Here is a 21472-nt window from a genome sequence, read left to right on the forward strand (position 1 = left end):
ACAATTGCATAACATGACTTAGTATTAACTGGTGTATTTGTAAGAAATGTCAGGGGGTAGATGGCACCTGGTCTACATAAGAACATGAGTTATGATCTTAAGCGTCCGCTCAACAGTAATTTTATCTCCCCTCACAAACAAGGTATTACGCAGCGTCTGGCTAATCACCTGCTGAAGCAAACCGCTGGGGATGTACGTCGTCCCCTCCCCAGGCCCTCCCTGTGTGGTTAACAATAGACACATGACCTCACCGAAGGACAGTAGTTGTAGTAGCAGACAGAGTGATTCCTGACTGTTTTATCTCCACATGACATTGGGAACCAGAGACACAGCCTTGTCTTTACTTCTGATGACTTGAAAATCAACTGCTTGAGGGAGAGTAGCGCTTATCCTATTTATTTAAAAAACCAGTGGAAGGCTTTCTCTGGTGAATCAGATGGCACTGGGAGACAGACGGAGGACATGTTTGGGATGTAAGAGAGGACTGGAGATGTGCTGTGAGGACGGTGGTCAGGATTACAGGCAGAGTCCTGTAATGGATGGAGGACATTGATAGAGAGATGGAGCAAGGGAGGGCATCATAACACACTGAAAGAGGAGGTTGGCATATCGTATTACACAGGCATTTCATCATAGAAAAGCACTTAAATATTTCTTCACAAATACATTGCCATTAGCTGAAAATCTAAGAGTCCTAGGCCAGGCTCTTGATGCTTAATACGTCTGTTAAAATTTAGCTTTGAATTCAGGTTCTCATACAGTACAAAGTTTTGTACCAATGGACTAAATTTCTCAACAAGTTCTTTCAATGAACATAGTGTATTTTCCCATCACAATCCGTCATGGCTAGCCAGTTCTCTGTCTAAGTGGCCAAGCACTGGTCTGCTTGTTATCCATCTATATGCGTCAGTTCCAGTCAACACGCACAGCGGCCATATTGTCCCCCTGACACATTTGACGTAAAAGCCATGTCAATCAGAGTAGAGTCAGACAGAGGTGGTTGTGGTGTCGAATGATAGATTAGACCTTCATGTCCCCGTAGTTACGACACAAGGTCTGTTCACGGTTCCACATCCCAGACAGTACAGGGCCCAATGTAGGAGACAACACCCACATCACTGGAGAGACGATTCATAAGCAAACACAGCCCTACTGACTGACTGACTGACTGACTGACTGACTGACTGACTGACTGACAGAGAGACAGACAGACTGGTGAACAAAACAATTGCACACCTCCACATGTGTGAGTTATTTATAACATATAGTAGGTATTTATGCACTTATTTATGACATATTGTAGGTATTTATGCACTTATTTATGATATATAGTATAGTGGGTATTTGTGCAGTTATTTATGACACAGTCATTGTAGTCTTTCATGTGCGAAATCTGCATGTTTGTCTGAAACACAAAGCTAAATAATTTCACAGTGTTAGTTTCTTATTATCAAGGCCATAAAGGTGATTACATCAGAGTTCACAGACATACTAAGTAACAGTTGTGTTTTTATGCTGAGAATGAAAGATGGGTGCAGGGTGAAACATTTATGGTCTTCTGGAGATGCACAAGTACACATAATAAATAGCTACTAATCCAACACAGCCAACGAATTATGGAAAGTTTCTGATCTTGTCAAGAACGGACAGGTAGCCAGAAAGCTAGCCCGTCTTACAAGAAACTCAATTGGGGACAATTACTGCAATATACACTAATAAAAAAAAACAGAAAGGTATCGGTATCCAATCCTAGTCATTGATGACTCACTGCCCTGGCAGTGGGAGATTGGGCAGGAAATGAGCGCATGTGTTTGCACTGCGTGCCAGGGCCATATGTGTCTGCTCTCTGCATGCCAACCTATACCAGGCAGGGGAGGGTCTCACTATGGTTTCGCTAAAGAAAGCACTGCCCCTCCCTTCTGTCTGACATCACTATAGAAGATAAGACGTAGTCACCATTTGCTACATTTAGCAATGGCCCATACTCCTGCTACGGGAGTGTGTGATCCAACAGGGTCACCTGCGTGCTATACTGTACTAGCATGCTGAGGTTAATCCTGAAGCTAAAGCTTGAGGAGCTAACACAAACGTCGAGTCTCAGGCAAGGTTGAACAGAGCATGGTTCACCGAACCACCTCCATCACATCACCCTAAATGCACCAGTGCCACAACCAAACGCCTCCTCACTACTCAACACATCAGGGATGAACAAAGGACTCTCGTCCTCATTTTCCCTCCTCTTTTCCCTCCTCTCTTCAGAACCTAGGTTGACAACCTGTATCCTGAGGCCCCTGGTGCATCATGGAACCTTGATAACAGAAGTTATTTGAGGCTAGGTTATTGTTTTCAACCAAGGGTTCTAAAGACTAAAATTAGGAGGCTCAAACGTCTGGAAAATGTCAGATAAACTTAGAGTGGAAAATGAAAACAATGCGTCTGAGGCTGTGGTATTTGGGTGGATTCCACCCAGTAGTGTGGACGATGAATGCCAACCAGAGGGCTCAGGCCTGGTGTAGAAGTAGGTCTCTGATAGGCTCTGGCCAGTGGCTTGGTAACTGTAATTTATCTGGTGCTGCAGTATGTTGTTAAGAATAATATTTACATTTTTACATTGTAGTCATTTAGCAGACGCTCATCCTCTAATTCACATTCTATTTAGGGCACATAACACTGTCATACATTTGATTGGGTTTTGTCTAGTGACCTAGTTAACTTATAAAGTGCTAAGTGCCTCAGTATAATGTGATAAATATGTGGATGAACTATGTATTACTGTGTACACTCTTAGAAAAAAGGGTTCCAAAAGGGTTCTTCAGCTGTCCCCATAAGAGAACCCTTTTTGGTTCCAGGTAGAACCCTTTTTATCTAAATGTGTGTTTGCCTATGTGTGTGTGTGTGTGTGTGTGTGTGTGTGTGTGTGTGTGTGTGTGTGTGTGTGTGTGTGTGCGTTCATGCATGCGTATGTGCTTGTGTGCATGTGTGTGTGTTTGTGAGTGTATGTTAGTGTGCGCCCAACCACATGCATCCGTGTGTGTGTGTGTGTGTGTGTGCGTGTGCGTGTGTGTGTGCGTGTGCGTGTGCGTATGCGTGTGTGTGTGTGTGTGTGTGTGTGTGTGTGTGTGTGTGTGTGTGTGTGTGTGTGTGTGTGTGTCTCCGTCCAGACGTATGTGTTCACCAACCAGGAAGACGGAAGAAACCCATGGGGAATCCTCCTATCCAGATTAGATGAAGATTAGCTACTAATGTTGTGGACCTTTCAATGCCACAGGTGACTGTAGAGGAAGGTCATGAAAATGTCATGTCTCAACACTGATGTTGAGGTTACAAGACTAACAGCATAATTAGGATGTTTCCCTGTATGACTTACTGGAAGGGTGAAGAAGGATGCCATTAGGATGCAAATCATCCAGGTGGAACATCCCCATATCGCCAGCTTCAATGGACCAGCCTGGATCAAACTATCATACACCATGGTAGTGAGTGTGTGCTGAGCATAGGAATAGAAATAGAATAGATTTTCTACAGCAAATAATTATATTCTTATGCTCCCATAGTGTAAGCTGTATACTTCTTAAAATAGTGTCTTCTAATCTAAACCCATATGTGTTTGGCATCTTAAATTGTGCAAAATGCTTTAATAGAAAACCAATCAATAGAACTAGAGTAGAATGAAATTGGGTCGGTATTTATGGCACTCTGGAATTCCTAGATCTGGTGAGATGTTCAACAGAGATGACCAGGAGACAGAGCAGCACTGTGCCCTGTCTGCCAGCCAAGACGTAGGTAGTGCATGGTGCCACCTCACTGCCTGCAGCATTGACATCACCTGTCTAAAGAAAGGCCACCAGCAGCCCGCAAGACAGGTAGATGTACATGGGAGATATGGCTAGAAGTAAGAACAGGGTTACAGAGATGTCACAGGGATCAAATGAAAGGCCAATGATGTCACCAGCTAGTACTAGCCTAGCGGTTAGAGCGTTGGACTAGTACCCGAAAGGTCGCAGTTTTGAATACCTGAGTCGACAAGGTGAAAAATCTGTGGATGAGCCCTTGAGCAAGGCACTTGACCCTAATTTGCTCCAGGGGTGTCATACTACTATGGCTGGCGCTTAAAAAAAAAAAACATTTCACTGCACCTATCCAGTGTATGTGACAATAAAACCTCTTTAAAACATATTTTTAAATATATCAACACAACATTATGGCAATGTTATGGATTGTTACTATAAATGTATTCTTATAGTGTAGTTAGAATCCCATCCGCAGACATCATTACCCTATAATTATCATTATTGGATTTCATATGACTAAACTATTCCAGGCAATTATCGCTATATGACACAAGGAATGTGAACAGAATGTTTAGAAAAATGATTCTTTGTCGTCAAGTCATGAACATTCCAGTGGGCTTACGTGTAAAAGGCCAACAATGATCATGACAGCTAGTGTAGCTAAATGTAACAATGATGACAGCTACACTTTGACCTCTTCCTCACCTCATTTCCCCTTGTTAGCTGTGCTCAGAGGCGATGAGTTCCCTTACATGGTAAGAGGCCTTCTGTCCTATTGGAAACCATTCACTTTGACAAGGCTGTGGTATTCTTGGGTTTGTGAGATGGTGAAGATTCGTACATAAGGCCGTGATCCTACAAAAGGACAATGAGCCCTCCTTAGAAATCAGTTTGTAATAGTTACATCACTTTACACAACTATGAGATGATCTATGGCTGAACAAACAAGGGCAATCAGACAAGACCACAATAGACTATGACAATCAGACTAGACTTTACGGGTACAGGGAGTGTACAAAACATTAGGAACACCTGCTCTTTCCATGTCAGACTGACCAGGTGAATCCAGGTGAAAACTATGATCCCTTATTGATGTCACTTGTTAAATCCACTTCAGTCAGTGTAGATGAAGGGGAGGAGACAGGTTAAAGAAGGGTTTGTAGGCCTGAGTAAGTTGAGACATGGATTGTGTGCCATTCAGAGGGTGAAGGGGCAAGACAAAAGATTTAAGTGCCTTTGAACGGGTTATGGTACAGTAGTAAGTGCCAGGCGCATTGGTTTGAGTGACTCAAGAACTGCAACGCTGCAAGGTTTTCACGCTCAACAGCTTCCCATGTGTATCAAGAATGGTCCAAAACCCAAAGTACATCCAGCCGACCTGACACAACTGTGGGAAACATTGGCGTCAACATGACCCAGCACCCCTGTGGAATGCTTTGGACACCTTGTAGAGTCCATGCCCCGACGAATTGAGGCTGTTCTGAGGGCAAAAGGGGGCACTCAATACTAGGAAGATGTTCCTATTGTTTTGTACACTCAGTGTATATCCGTAGTCAAGGTCTAGACCTGTGCAAAGGTAGTGAAATGCTTACATACTGTATAACCATGACCATAAGCATAGTACACAGTGACTGTCTGTCTACTCAATATCAGCCTATACTGCTGAAGGTAGGCCATGTTATAAATAGCTCTAATTGTATCCAACAAGTAAAAAACAGGGGAGGTTAGCAGGGGAGGTTAGGGGAGGTTTGTTTTTTTGGGGGGGTTGATATTAATGCCTTTCACAGTCATCATTATTCAAGATTCATCACTGATTATCCGTTATCATGGTAGCATCCACATATACTGCAAGTGTTCAGAAACATATTCTATTCCCATTTACAATAAACGTGACAATACATTATTTACTATTGGGTACAACATAATGTGAAACACAACCAAAACAAACTGAAAATTCATCCAACAAGTTTCACAAGCTCGATGTAGTCATTGTGTGCTAGGAATAAGGGACCAAAAACTCAACTTTTGACTACTTTAATACACATATCATAGAATTTGTACAAATACTTACGACACCTTCAAATTGGGGAACTAGATATATGAAGTGTTTTCATTTCTAAACTGTAAATGATAAGGGTATGTGTAATTCTACAATACTACTGTATATACTACTCAGCAGTAACTACTTTGTCTTTCCGTCCTTTTTTTGTCCATGGGTCTTCACGTCCACAATAAGTATGTTGAATTTAGACATGGTTGTCATCCAGAATGATGTGTGTCACCACAGTAAAGTGATTATATCAGACATAATGTCACGCTGGTATAAAGGATTTTGGAGACAGGCGCAGGAATACACAATAAGGGTTTTCAATACACCCAAAACAAACACGTATACAAAAACACTGGGCTGTACCCAAACAAAAGAGCGAGGGTAAACATCGTTGAACGACACGATACCCGTAATACACAATATATAAAGCACGCCGCGTAACAGCTGCACCAACGCATAGGTACTCACACAACCAACGGACATGGGAACAATAACCGACAAAGACAGAGGGCACATATATAGGGGAAATGGGAACCAGGTGTATGTAATCAGACAAGACAGTCCGGGATTGATGATAATGAATCCCATTCAGTGAAGCCTAGAAAGCCGGTGAAGTAGACCTCCGGAACTGGTGAACAGAATGAGCAGCAGTAGCTGGGGGAGCCGTGACACATAAACTGCCATTCCTTCACAGATAGCAGTCAGTCAGGCTTCAGTTACTGTACAATTGGTTATGGCAAGAACGAATCTTCCACCTTTATCATTTCCTGTAGATCTTAATGTATTTCACTGAGGAAATGTGACCATTATAGAACCCAGCTTTACCTGAACTAGAAGGATTCCCAGAAACGTCTTATTCACATGTAGTGACTTGTTTAAATGGATTGCAAAATATTAAGGATGTGTGAGTGCATCTGAAACCAGCTTTAAGTAAGTTCTTACACATTTGTCAAGATTTGTATAGCCCACTTGAAAAAGACAACCCAGAGAAACATTTCAACTTGATAATTTGATTTTTATTTTATTTATTTAACACTGTTGCAGATAAAAATACAAACTTTTGTTCATGAAGTCTGGGAATACTAATCAGATGAAGATAAATTACACGGATGAAAGCAACACCATGAAAGGTAGGAGACAGACCTGAATGAGTTCAACTTCATGAAGTGCTTCAGAATGCACCCTACCCAGCAAATCAAAAAACACGTAGCATATTGCGTGACTGTAGAACATTAGATGGTTAATAACACTAGACACATTCTGAAATCTCTCTCTCTGGGGCGCATACAGGAGCTGGGTCGCCCTCCCGCAGCTTTCAGAAGGGGATGAAATTCTTAATAAGTAACTGAGTAACTGGGTCTCGACCCCGCCCTATGCAACTGGGTCCTGGACTTCCTGACTGGCCGCCCCCAGATGGTGAGGGTAGGTAACAACATCTCCACCCCGCTGATTCTCAACACTGGGTCCCCACAAGGGTGCGTTCTCAGCCTTCTCCTGTACTCCCTGTTCAGCCACGACTGCGTGGCCATGCACGCCTCCAACTCAATCATCAAGTTTGCAGACGACACTACAGTGGTAGGCTTGATTACCAGCAACGACGAGACGGCCTACAGGGAGGAGGTGAGGGCCCTCGGAGTGTGGTGTCAGGAAAATAACCTCTCACTCAATGTCAACAAAACAAAAGAGATGATCGTGGACTTCAGGAAACAGCAGAGGGAGCAGCCCCCTATCTACATTGACGGGACAGTAGTGGAGAGGGTGGAGAGTTTTAAGTTCCTCGGCGTACACATCACGGACAAACTGAAATGGTCCACTCACACAGGCAGCGTGGTGAAGAAGGCGCAGCAGCACCTCTTCAACCTCAGGAGGCTGAAGAAATTTGGCTTGTCACCAAAAACACTCACAAACTTTTACAGATGCACAATCGAGAGCATCCTGTCGGGCTGTATCACCGCCTGGTACGGCAGCTGCTCCGCCCATAACCGGAAGGCTCTCCAGAGGGTAGTGAGGTCTGCACAACGCATCACCGGGTGCAAACTACCTGCCCTCCAGGACACCTACACCACCCAATGTCACAGGAAGGCCAAAAAGATCATCAAGGACAGCAACCACCCGAGCCACTGCCTGTTCACCCCGCTAACATCCAGAAGGCGAGTTCAGTACAGGTGCATCAAAGCTGGAACCGAGAGACTGAAAAAGAGCTTCTATCTCAAGGCCATCAGACTGTTAAACAGCCATCACTAACATTGAGTGGCTTCTGCCAACATACTGACTCAACTCAAGCCACTTTAATAATGGGAAAATTGATGTAATCAATTTATCACTTGCCACTTTATATTATTTATATTAGATAATGTTTACATAACCTACATTATTCATCTCATATGTATATACTGTACGCCATACCATCTACTGCATCTTGCCATCTTGATGTAATTAGATGTATCACTAGCCACTTTAAACAATGCCACTTTATATAATGTTTTCATAACCTACATTACTCATCTCATATGTATATACTGTACTCTATGCCATCCTGATGTAATGTATCACTAACCACCTTAAACAATGCTGCTTTATATGTTTTCATACCCTACAATACTCATCTCATATGTATATACTGAACTCCATACCATCTATTACATCTTGCCTATGCCGTTCGGCCATCACTTATTTATATATTTTTATGTATATATTCGTATTCATTCCTTTACACTTGTGTGTACAAGGTAGTTGTTGTGGAATTGGTAGATTACTTGGTAGATATTACTGCATGGTCGGAACTAGAAGCACAAGCATTTCACTACACTTGCATTAACACCTGCTAACCATGTGTATGTGACAACTAAATTTGATTTGATTTGAGTATAGACCTCCAGCAGTCTGGAAGGAGATGGCCTGAGGCCTTGGTGGTGGTGACTGCTGATAGCTACATTAATGAGGGAAGTACTTACTATGTCTGTGATATGTGGTTGTCCCACCTAGCTGTCTTAAGATGAATACACTAACTGTAAGTCATTCTGGATAAGAGCGTCTACTAAATTACTAAAATGTAAATGTTGGCCTTATAGTCCATTCACATCTTCAATGGAAGCACCATTCATGCTAAGCATTGTGATCTTGGTATTATTACTGGACCGTAGCTCAGTACAGTAACATAACACAGGGTTCACTGCACTGAAAGCATCCAACCAAAACCTCAGTGAAGTGAAATCATGACCACATAACCCAGTGTAGACAGATAATGGATGCCTCCCTGTTAATGATAGCACCTATCTATCTGCTGTATCTCCTCTGTGTTCCTCCCATCCGGGACCAGGGAATGTTCTCCTCTGCTCTCTGCTTCCTGCTGTGTACCAGCCTGCCTGCCTGCCTGCCTGCCTGCCTGCCTGCCTGCCTGCCTGCCTGCCTGCCTGCCTGCCTGCCTGCCAGGAGCTGTTCCTGGTGGACTTCAGACACAACACAAACACTACCACCTCCTGGCCTCATGTTAAGACAGAGAGTGTGTGGGGGGAGAGAAAAAGAAAGGGAGAGAGGATTGGTGATAGAGGGGCTGTTGACTGTTGATGTGTAGAAGGGTGTATCAAAGAGGGATGGAGAGGGCTACAGTAGTTCCTGGACACTGAGGAAACAGGCATTTCCTGTAATGGAGCCAGTGAAAGGGGGATTCTGTCCTTTTGTCCCCACAGACATGTCTGGACTGAGACTACGTCAACACTCCGTACTGAAAATATGTATCACCTAACAATGACTACTGTTTGTTTCTTTTTATTTGTCCTTTCAATTTGACTTTAGGATTATTTTGATAAAGATGTACAGAATGCTGCAACGCTGTTCAGTGCATCCATAATGTGATAATGAAAGTGATAGTGATAATGAAAAAGCTGTTAATAATTAAGGCAATTTCAGTTGTGAGGCTAGTTCTCTTCCTCTTCCATGCAACTCTACTGTTTCTTGGCAGCATCTCTACCTGCCTCTCCCTGCTCTGTAGATGGGAGTCAGCCTGTCCTAAAGAACACATATCATCACGGCCTTGCCGGCCTTGTATTCTGAAGTCAGCCTGTCCTAAACAACACATATCATCACGGCCTTGCCAGCCTTGTATTCTGAAGTCAGCCTGTCCTAAACAACACATATCATCACGGCCTTGCCAGCCTTGTATTCTGAAGTCAGCCTGTCCTAAACAACACATATCATCACGGCCTTGCCAGCCTTGTATTCTGAAGTTAGCCTGTCCTAAACAACACGTATCATCACGGCCTTGCCGACCTTGTATTCTGAAGTCAGCCTGTCCTAAACAACACGTATCATCGCGGCCTTGCCGGCCTTGTATTCTGAAGTCAGCCTGTCCTAAACAACACATATCATCACGGCCTTGCCAGCCTTGTATTCTGAAGTCAGCCTGTCCTAAACAACACATATCATCACGGCCTTGCCGACCTTGTGTGAATCTGAGCACACATTTTTCTTGGAGGGAGTTTCAATGTTATCTATCATTCTCCAAAGAAAGCACACGCCTGGTTCACTGTTTCACAGCCTTCCCCATTGACTCAATGTGAGTTTTGACAACTTTCCAGCCTCCAGCCTTCCAAAACCTACATCATTGGTCTGATAATGGCCCTAATTGACCTTGGATGGCAGTAAACACAAGTATGATGATTTCTACATTGTAAGTCACATCCAGGACATTACACACAGTAGCCTGTCTAGTAGTAGCACACAGCATGCAGATACATTACAGCATAAACATACAATGTACGTGTGTGGTCCTCATCCCAGGGATGTGTGTATGGTCTACACTGTCGCCATGGTGTGGTATGCGGGTATGGGTACTGGCCGGCCACCACCCTCCCTGCTCCCTGCGTCTGCAGTCTGCTGCTACATCCTCTGGTATGCTGGAGAGGACAGGAGCTGGCCATCATTCATACGTGTGAACGGGAAATGAAGATATCCATCTGTAGTCTGTGGGTGTACATCTGTGGTTATAGAGTGGAAGATGGTTGGATGTTTACAGAGTGTCTGGTTATTAACACTGTAGCACTGACATCAACACTATAAAATAACACAGATGGAATCATGTAGTAAACAAAAAAGTGTTAAACATATCAAAATATATTTTATATTTGAGATTCTTCAATGTAGTCACCCTTTGCCTTGATGACAGCTTTGCACATTCTTGGCATTTTCTCAACCAGCTTTACATGGAATGCTATTCCAACAGTCTTGAAGGAGTTCCCGCATACACTGAGCACTTGTTGGTTGCTTTTCCTTCACTCTGCGGTCCAACTCATCCCAAACCATCTCAATTGGGTTGAGGTCGGGGCATGGTGGAGGCCAGGTCATCTGATGCAGCACTCCATCACTCTCCTTCTTGGTCAAATAGCCCTTACACAGCCTGGCGGTAGTGATAGTCCCACTAAGCGCAAACCAGATGGGATGGCATATCGCTGCAGATTGCTATTGTAGCCATGCTGGTTAAGTGTGCCTTGAATTCTAAATAAATCACTGACAGTGTCACCAGCAAAGCACCTCACACCATCACATCTCCTCCTCCAAACTTCACAGTGGGAACCATACATACAGAGATCATCCATTCACCTACTCTGCGTCTGACATGGCGGTTGGAACCAAAACTCTCAAACTTGGACTCATCAGACCAAAGGACAGATTTCCACCGTTCTAATGTCCATTGCTTGTGTTTCTTCGCCAAAGCAAGTCTCTTCTTATTACTGGTGCCCTTTAGTAGTGGTTTCTTTGTAGCAATTCAACCATGAAGGGCTGATTCACACAGTCTCCTCTGAACATTTGATGTTAAAAAGAGTACTTGAACACTGTGAAGCATTTATTTGGGCTGCAATTTCTGAGGCTGGTAACTCTAATGAATTTATATTCTGCAGCAGAGGTAACTCTGGATCTTCCTTTCCTGTGGCGGTCCTCATGAGAGCCAGTTTCATCATAGCCCTTGATGATTTTTTGTGACTGTTCTGGATTGACTGACCTTCATGTCTTAAAGTAATGATGGACTGTCTTTGCTTATTTGAGCTGTTCTTGCCATAATATGGACGTGGTCATTTACCAAATAGGGCTATCTTCTATATACCACCCCTACCTTCTTACAACACAACTGATTGGCTCAAACGCATTAATTAGGAAAGAAACTCCACAAATTATCTTTTAACAAGGCACACCTCTTAATTGAAATGCATTCCTGGTGACTATCTCATGAAGCTGGTTGAGAGAATGCCAAGAGTGTGCAAAACTGTCATCTAGGCAAGGGTGGCTACTTTGAAGAATCTCAAATATAAAATATATTTTGATTTGTTTAACACTTTTTTGGTTACTACATTATTCCATATGTGTAATTTCATAGTTTTGATGTCTTCACTATTATTCTACAAATGATAAAATAGTAAAAATAAAGAAAAATACTTGAATGAGTCGGTGTGTCCAAACTATTGACTGGTACTGTATGCCGGGACACAGTACAGAAACACAGATGGCTATTTAAACTATCAAGCAGGAATGCCATCCAGTACAGACGTTTCATTGACCGACAGTGTTTTATAAAAAGAACACATCGGATTTATTGTCTCGTACGGATTAAGAAATGTTTGTTCTTGGTGGTCTGGGTTACTGTAAACTTGAATTACAATGACCAATTTCATACTGGCAAGTTACAGAAGACATACGATGGATAAGAATGTAGCAAAAACTTGGACAAGAATAGAAAGCTTGGAATGTTGAGATCGTCGGCTAAGGAGGGCTCATTGTTTGACTGTGTGACTTTGTGAGTATGCGTAGAGGAATGCAATACAGTACTCGTCACAAAAATGTCACCATGTTTGTTCTTTCTACTGTACTGGCGTTGTTTACCACAAAGAGGTTCCATTCCGCCTGCATGGCACGACAATCAGGGGGCTTTTATCCACTAAAACAACTTGACCTTTAACCTGATCCCTAACCCCTGTTTCCTTGTTGTGTTTCCTTGTTGCTCATCTCAGCTACTCTCAGCCCAGACACATAGCTGAGTAGTATCAGGAGAGACGGTGTCTGGCTCAAACATCCATGATAGCCCTGTCAGAATGTCCCCTCCGGTGCCTACCAGCCACCTACATTAAAGTCCCCTGGCTGAAACAAACCCAGGAAGTAAAGGAATGTTCAGATACCGGTCTGTTCTGGAACCACAGTCTGCAGTCTGGGTACTGCTGGACCTTATGGCTGGAGTTGAATAACAGCAAACATACAAACACTGAGGCAAACCAATATGCATATATACACACACACACACGCACACACACACACACACACGCACACACACGCACGCACACACATGCACACACACTCACACACACACATGCACACACACGCACACACGCACACACACGCACACACACGCACACATGCACACACACACACACATATACACTGAGTGTACAAAACATAAGGAACACCTGCTTTTTCCATGACATACTGTAGACTGACCAGGTGAATCCAGGATAAATCTATGATCCCTTATTGATATCACTGATAAACCCACTTCAATCAGTGTAGATGAAGGGGAAGAGACAGGTTATAGAAGGATTTTAAGCCTTGAGACAATTGAGACATGGATTGTGTATGTGTGCCATTCAGAGGGTGAATGGGCAAGACAAAATATGTATGTGCCTTTTGAACGGGGTACGGTAGTAGGTGCCAGGTGCACCGGTTTGTGTCAAGAACTGCAACGCTGCTGGGTTTTTCATGCTCAACAGTTTACCGTGTGTATCAAAAATGGACAACCACCCAAAGGACATACAGCCAACTTGACACAACTATGGGAATCATTGGAGTCAACAATGGCCAGCATCCCAGTGGAATGGGATGCCCCTACGAATTAAGGCTGTAGAGGCATGGAGGGCAAAGTCAATATTAAGAAGGTATTCTTAATGTTTTGTACACTCAGTGTATATGCAAAGAGAACAGACAAAAGCATGTATTCACACACAGGTATACTGTGGGTAAAATCCCACAACACATAATGTTCCCACAAAGATAAACAAATGAGAGGGGAATAAAAGAAAAGAAAACAATACAGCAATGTTATGACAACCAAGTGATTAATCAGTCTCCATCCATATCAGCTGTGTATCAGTGACCCTGCCAGCACACATGCCCCGGTTTTTCCACTGTTTTTTCCCTCCTGTTCTCTTCTGTTCTCTCCTGCGCTAGAGGAATGTGTCGGGAAGTTTTCAGGAATGTAGGAAAAGCATCCTGTTTTGGTTTCTTACATTAAGTAATCTGTTTAACCACAGTTGGTAAAGCCTCGTTGGGGGACTGTAGTATCTATCATGAAGTCTGTGTGTAAATACGAGAGGAAGAAAGGAAAGGAGGTGACTGGGTGAACTACGAATGCTGACCCAGGTGCAGTCAGAGAGTATTGTTTGTCCCAGCGTAACCCTCTTCCCCTCACACACATAGCCACAGGTGGAAAGCAATGGAAGCTCTGACTGAACGCTTGTTTCCATCTATAATTCTGTAAGGCAACGAGGGTCGGAATGGTGTTAGCTTATCAGGATGTTTACTATGCTGTACGTGCAAAATAACACCATCAATTGTATTTTAATACACAACAAATTGATGAGTTGAGTTGCCCAACGATATTGCATAATGCATGCAGTAAGTAAATCAATCGCAATCAGAGCATAATGGACGAGCTTGGCTATAATTCTGTTTGGACCTTGGCTGTCCTCCATATGACAATACTGGTCCTCATCCTATTTCTGAACTCAACTGCATGGCTCCTAGAACAGTCAACACAGAGTCTATAATCTAGAGCAGGTATTCCCAAACTGGGGTATGCAATGCCGTTGGGGGTAAGACAAATAAAAATGTCATTCACATGATATTTTTTTTTAATCAAACAGTATGTTTGGGTGAGGTTTTTTTCTCACCTGAGTAGGCTCGTTTTACTGCCAAAAATAAAATTAAACCATCGAGTGTTCAGCGACATAACAACCAAATGTCAAATACAGATAGCCTAGTCAAATAATTAACATCCAATCACATTAGCTGTTACTCTCTCGTGGGAAACCTTCAGTCGTGAGCAGACATTTTGAAACGAAACATGACAATTTGAAAAATAATCCACGGGAGTTTTTGGAGCGAGAATAAAGATGACTTTCGAGTGGTAAGACATGTATAAAAGCAACAGATACCATTAATAAGAAGGGGCTAGAAGCATCTTATATGGTGAGCTACCAAGTGGCTAGGACAGGCAAGCCCCATACTATTGTGGAGGACTTCATTCTTCCTGCTGCCGCAGATATGGCTGGGACAATACTGGGGGAAAAGGCCCAAAAAAACTATACAGACAATGCTTTCATCAAACAACACTGTTTCATGACGCATCAGTGACATGGCAGGAGATGTTTGCAACAATTACTGCTTCGCAGACAAGCCAGTGAATTTTATGCGTTACAGCTGGATGAGTAAACAGACGTGGCGGGCCTGGCACAGCTCTTGGTATATGTCCATTACCTTTATGGGGGGTCAAATAAGGAAGACATCCTCTTCTGCAAACCACTGAAAACCAGAAGAGGATATTTTTAAAGTACTGGACAGCTTTGTGACATCAAATGGACTTTGGTGGTCAAGGTGTGTTAGTATCTGTACTGATGGTCCAAAAGCCATGACCGGTAGACATAGTGGAGTGGTAACGCGCGTGCAAGCAGTTGCTCCCGATGCCAATTGTGTACACTGTATTATCCACCGAGAGGCTCTTGTTGCCAAGGGAATGCCTGACAGCTTGAAAGACGTTATGGACACTACAGTGAAAATGGTTAACTTTGTTAAAGCAAGGCCCCTGAACTCTTGTGTATTTTCTGCACTATGCAATGATATGGGCAGTGGCCATGTAAGACTTTTACTACATACAGAAGTGTGCTGGTTATCAAGGGGCAAAGTATTGACACGTTTATTTGAATCGAGAGACAAGCTTAAAGTTTTCTTTACTGAGAATAATTTTCACTTGTCTGACCGCTTGCATGATGACGAGTTTCTCACACGACTGGCCTATCTGGGTGATGTTTTTTCTCACCTGAATGATCTGAATGTAGGATTACAGGGACTCTCTGCAACTATATTCAATGTGCGGGACAAAACTGAGGCTATGATTAAGAAGTTGGAGCTCTTTTCTGTCTGCATTAAATTAACAAGGACAACACACAGGTCTTTCCATCATTGTATGATTTTTTTGTGTGCAAATTAACTCAAGCTTACGGACAATGTCAAATGTGATATGGTGAAGCACCTGAGTGAGTTGGGTGTGCAATTATGCAGGTAATTTCCCGAAATGGAGGACACAAACAACTGGATTCATTATCCCTTTCATGCCCTGCCTCCAGTTCACTTACCGATATCTGAACAAGCGAGCCTCATCAAAATTGCAACAAGCGGTTCTGTGAAAATTGAATTTAATCAGAAGCCACTGCCAGATTTCTGGATTGGGCTGCGCTCAGAGTTTCTTGCCTTGGCAAATCGCGCTGTTAAGACACTGATGCCCTTTGCAACCACGTACCTATGTGAGAGTGGATTCTCGGCCCTCACTAGCATGAAAACTAAATACAGGCAGACTGTTTGTGGAAAATGATTTAAGACTGAGACTCTCTCCAATACAACCCAACATTGCAGAGTTATGTGCATCCTTTCAAGCACACCCTTCTCATTAACCTGTGGTGAGTTATTCACAATTTCTGATGAACAAATAAGGTTTTATATGTAATATGGTTAAATAAAGAGCAAAATTATTGATTATTATATTATTATTTGTGCCCTGGTCCTATAAGAGCTCTTTGTCACTTCCCACGAGCCAGGTTGTGACAAAAACTCACACTCATTCTTATGTTTAATAAATGTATCGTATAGTGTGTGTGTGGCAGGCTTACAATGATGTCAAAAAACAACATTTGAGAGTGCGCTGACCCTGGTGCTAGAGGGGGTACGCAGCTGGAGGTTGAATATTTGAAGGGGTACAAGACTATAAAACGTTTGGGGATCACTGCTATAGATGAATAGTGTAAACTTTTAATTATATTTGCTGACACCCTACAGTCAGATTTTGGCACCAGTAGAGTAGCTATCTAGCTATATAAACCACGTCCCTCTGTAAACATGCCTTCTCCGATATTGGTTACAAGGCAGTACTTATTTAAATTAGGTACAAAAATATGATGTTACCATTGGTGTTTTAAAATGTGAGTTATGGTGATGTCACCCTATCCCCTTGATAATCCCACCTCCTGAATCCAAGTCTTTGACATGGGGGAGGGGATCAGTAACTTTATGATCAAACTTTGTCAATGTAGAAGCAACAGTCATTTTTCATACTTTGTCATACTTTAATCTGGTTTCATCCAAATATCATCCACGTTCATGAAAAATATGATGTTGACTGTTCATGACCTTTGAAAAATGGAGGTATCTGAGATTTGTGTTAAGGATTCTTTGAATTTAGCTTTCATTCAGTTTTTTGTTACTGTACTAAACAAGAATCAATTATCATGGTTAGAAAATAATCAAACAAAGCAAGAGCATTAATTTTAGTATTTATTTCATCACACATTAAAAGTGATAAACTCACACAACACAAATATATAAATATATGCCAAAAATAAGTTAAATAAATAATTGTTGATAATAGATAATATGAATAGCTTGGAATAGAACAATTTGTAAGTAAACATTTCTTTCAACGTCCTATAGTGTATTTGACTGCTAAATAGACTATTGTGGGTGAATTGGCCTTCTAGAGACAACAACAGTACGTCAAACAAAAGCGCAGTCCAGCATTTTGATACACAAATTCCTAAACAAAACACAAACAAATAAATAAATAATCATATCATAAATATACAGCATTGTGATATTGGACTTGAACATCAGTGGAAGACTTGTTTTTCGATGTAGTGTTTCCAGTAAATGCCTTATGGTCTGTCCAATCCATCTAAAGTCTACTGGACATAAAAACACATTCCTTTGAAGGCATTAGAACAGAAGTGCAGTGTCATAATTTCCCAATGTGTAATAACATGGACATTAATGGATATTTGTTGAAAGCAGAAAAACAGTCACTGCATATTTGGCAAGGAGCACACCCATTGAAATCTGCTGCCTTGGCTCCGTCTACAATCAAAACATTCAACAGTGGCTATGCAATAAATACTTCCGCCACCACAATAGACCTGCTTTTATCTGCTGCTACAGGAAGGCTGTGTGTGTGTAGTAATTCCCTGTCCCTTAAAGTAATGTCCCTCATGTGCCAAAAATATTTCAAGTATTTTAAATGCATGCATGGCAATCACTATAAACTGGCGATACATCTCTGATACAGAGGAACAATCTTCTTTTATGTTTTATTCTTTGATATAGTAGATGTCGTGTGACAGGTAAAGTTAGGATCAAAATCTAAATGAGAATAGTGGTCAATATTTTCAAGGCACTAATGAAGTAAGCCTGTAAAGTAAACATAGACTAACATCACTCCAGAATGCCTTGGCTTGCATCCACCCATTTCAGGTGCTCAGACACAGAAAGTGTATTTATGTTTGGGACATGATGACAACCCATGACCAGCAAACAGTCAGTAACCATTCTAGTCCAGACTGTCACAGTTCACAGAGGACACACTTGATCCTCCCTAGTCTTCCGAATCGGATTCTTTGCCAGATTAGTCCAAGACGCATATCCAGATAATGTCCATATCCAGTCTACTGGGTGTTATACAACAATCAGTGGGCAGCCAGTGTTCCATCTTTGCCCTCTTCTCAGGGTCTCTCCTCTTAGGACCTCTCTTCTATGTCTTCCCTGGGGAGGACTCCCTAGTTTCCTCCAGGGGGTCTTTGTTCGGATGCTCTGGAGCTCTTAAAGCTCCTCTTTCAGCTCCTCTTCCTCCCTCCTCATCTACCCGATGTTCAGTCTGTTGGCTCTGGACACGTTCTTCCTCCTGGAGGGAGCAGCCTGCTCTATGGCAGCCATGTTGGATCGGACCGTGTTTCTGTAAAGAACAAAGAGAGAAACATCAGGTTAACGTCCTCAATGGAGACAGGAATAAGATTAATGGATACAGGAATAAGATTCATCTAGGCCTGGGAAACTGTCTGGTCCTTAATGATATTTTGTTTTTCTCTTACCTGAGAGAGGTCAGTAGGTCGTTGCTGGTTGTGTCTGGACTGCTAACAGTCTGTTCCAGGGTCTGGTCTGAGGGGCTTACCACTACGAATCTGGGGTTCTCTGAGCTGCAGACAGAAAGAACTACCATGTCAAAATGAGAGCAAACCAAGAACACATTATCTAGACTACTCCTAAAGGGCCATGAGACTGGATTCTACATTGGTACATCATTCTACAATGCTAGCAGTGAGAGACGGTTGGCTATGGACTTCAACCCACTAATGTCTGTACTGCATGCCCTACAGCCTGTTCTCAGTGACTTTTCACAGAGCAGGATAAATCCTTGTTGAGACACACAGACTAATCCTCAACCTTGGTATGTCATAACAGCAATAACTGTATTAATACAACAGACATTCCCGCTGGTAAAACATTCCAAAAATAGTGTTATGACTAATGGATCTGTCTGTAAGGGGGCTCTAAGCCTCCAGAACATGCAGGCTATTCCCCCATCCATCCATCCTCCCTCCCCCTCCTCTCTCCTCCCCCATCGCTAGTTACACATCTAAGCCATAAAAACAATACGCCTCCTCCCTGCATCTCCTTGACAAGCAGCCCTGATACAACCTGATACAGGCTGGTCACAGACGACTGACTGCCACAGATAGTCACTGGCTTGATACAATCTGGTATCTAACAAGGCAAGGAGGGGAAAAGGTAGGGTTGGATGAGGGAGGGAAGGAAGGAGGGTAGAAGTTCCTTGTCTCTTGAAGGTGAGCTCACCTGTTGTGGCAGAATCCGGAGCAGGTCCTGTCGGCTGGGTGGGCACATTCACATCGCCCGGTGGAGCGGCGACGTCGGGACAGGGGGCTGCCAAGACCGTAGGGGATGACCTTATTGGGAGTGTTGACCCAAATGATGTCCAGGTGACAGAAGTAGATGCATTCGTTGTCCAGCCAGTTACTGCAGGAGCATCGTTTAACCCTGGTGCGGTGTGGGATGTTCTGGGAGGGTGACTGGGCAGGGAGCTCAGGCTGGCTGGATACAGGGAGCCCAAAACCTATAGAGACAGAAAGGATCATTGGTTAAGAGCCTGGTTATAACTCAGCAAAATCACTGGATGACTGTGCAATTTGACAATCAGCAACGAGCAAATACACGTCACCACATCCTAATCAAAAGCCCTTTTCACTAATACAGAGAAGTACATGTGGGCTACCTGCCATCCCGTTCTCCTATGTATCAGGTCTTGTTCAACACATTTGAACTTTGATTCATTACTCTGTTATGAAATGTTATCCAAGTCAAACAAAGACTGTGTTGGTTGCCAACTGGGGCTATTTCAAGTCAAATGCAGTGATAGGAGTTGAACCGTGCCTATATAATCTGCATCTTATCAGAGAGAGTGTGATTGCATGTATGGCCTAGCAGGATCTCTCATTGTATTATATCTCTGTAGGGCGAACAGTGGGAGTAGGTCATAGAGTCTGGCATCAGGCAGCATGTGTCATGCAGTAACTTCACAACATGGTCATTAGCCACCCACCCATTAGCAAACCTGCCAGAGCCGTGATTAACTGAGCTATCATTCAGAGAGTGAAACGAAGTAATGAGAAAACCAAACAATCATGCTGCAGCAGGAGTTTTAGCATCAGGGTGGCAGGTGTCCTAGAGGTTAGAGTGCGGAGCCAGTAACTGAATGATCCCTGGTTCGAAAGCTCGAGCTGACAAGGTGAAACATTTCTTATTTTTTAAGGTGTTTCTCCATCTTTCATCATTGTAGGTTTTATCATGTTATTCTGATCTATCCCCACCACCTCAACCAACCATGAGCTCCAATTCTACATCTCAACTGAACTATGACCCCTCATATTCAATTTAACAACCTAATGAAAAGAAAATGGAGCACTTGCATAATAAAACTTATACACACTCACTGTCAGTCATCTTTACGACTAAAGAATACAAATCCGCATTTTCATGTACCACCCATACACCTTAGAATACATTCTAAAAAAGTGATATAAATGTTGAATAAAAAGTCAGTTTAAAGGATGAAAACTTACCCTCCTGCAGGAGCACACAGAGTGTTATGATGGTGAGAGCCAGGATAGAGCTCAGTGAGAGAGCCATAGTTATTCTCTGGCAGAGTATCTCTGAAGACGTAGTCTGCAATAGTATCCAGAGTCCACAGGACAGTAGAGTACACGCACAGTAATAGTAGCTACAGCTTTACAGTCCTGAGTGACGCAGCTAGAGAGAGAGAGAGGCAACAGGTGCTTGGTGCTGTAGAGATCTCCATGACTTATACCCCTATTCTGTGATGTCACCTACCTAGCCACACCTACTATCCATGTTCTTACACAATGCTCACCGTTCAGCAGCTGCCTGCCTCCCTCTCACTCTCTACACATTCCAGATCAACAGGAAGAGATAGGGAAAAGGAATAAACTGCTATTGGGTAGTTGTTGTAACCCTTATGGAG

General features: G+C 42.8%; 1 protein-coding gene across 1 annotated transcript; it reads right to left on the reverse strand.

Moving 5' to 3' along the window:
• Window positions 1-17411: 17411 nt before the first annotated feature.
• Window positions 17412-21250, reverse strand: LOC115173753 (endothelin-2-like). The gene is made up of 4 exons (XM_029732118.1): window positions 21054-21250; window positions 19771-20047; window positions 19008-19112; window positions 17412-18871 (listed from the first exon to the last, which is right to left on the reverse strand). Exons 1-4 carry the CDS (start codon window positions 21118-21120, stop codon window positions 18778-18780), a joined length of 543 nt encoding a protein of 180 aa, XP_029587978.1. The 5' UTR covers window positions 21121-21250; the 3' UTR covers window positions 17412-18777.
• Window positions 21251-21472: the final 222 nt, after the last annotated feature.

This window comes from Salmo trutta, chromosome 34, assembly GCF_901001165.1.
Source record: "Salmo trutta chromosome 34, fSalTru1.1, whole genome shotgun sequence".
NCBI lineage: Eukaryota > Metazoa > Chordata > Actinopteri > Salmoniformes > Salmonidae > Salmo > Salmo trutta.

Excerpts from the sequence above, each read along its gene's own strand:
- LOC115173753 (XM_029732118.1), bottom strand. The coding sequence starts at position 21,120 with ATGGCTCTCTCACTGAGCTCTATCCTGGCTCTCACCATCATAACACTC. Across the intron at positions 19,113-19,770 it reads TCCGGATTCTGCCACAACAG|CTCAGAGAACCCCAGATTCG; the intron begins GTGAGCTCACCT and ends TTCTGTCTGCAG. Across the intron at positions 18,872-19,007 it reads GACCTACTGACCTCTCTCAG|AAACACGGTCCGATCCAACA; the intron begins GTAAGAGAAAAA and ends TGTTCTTTACAG.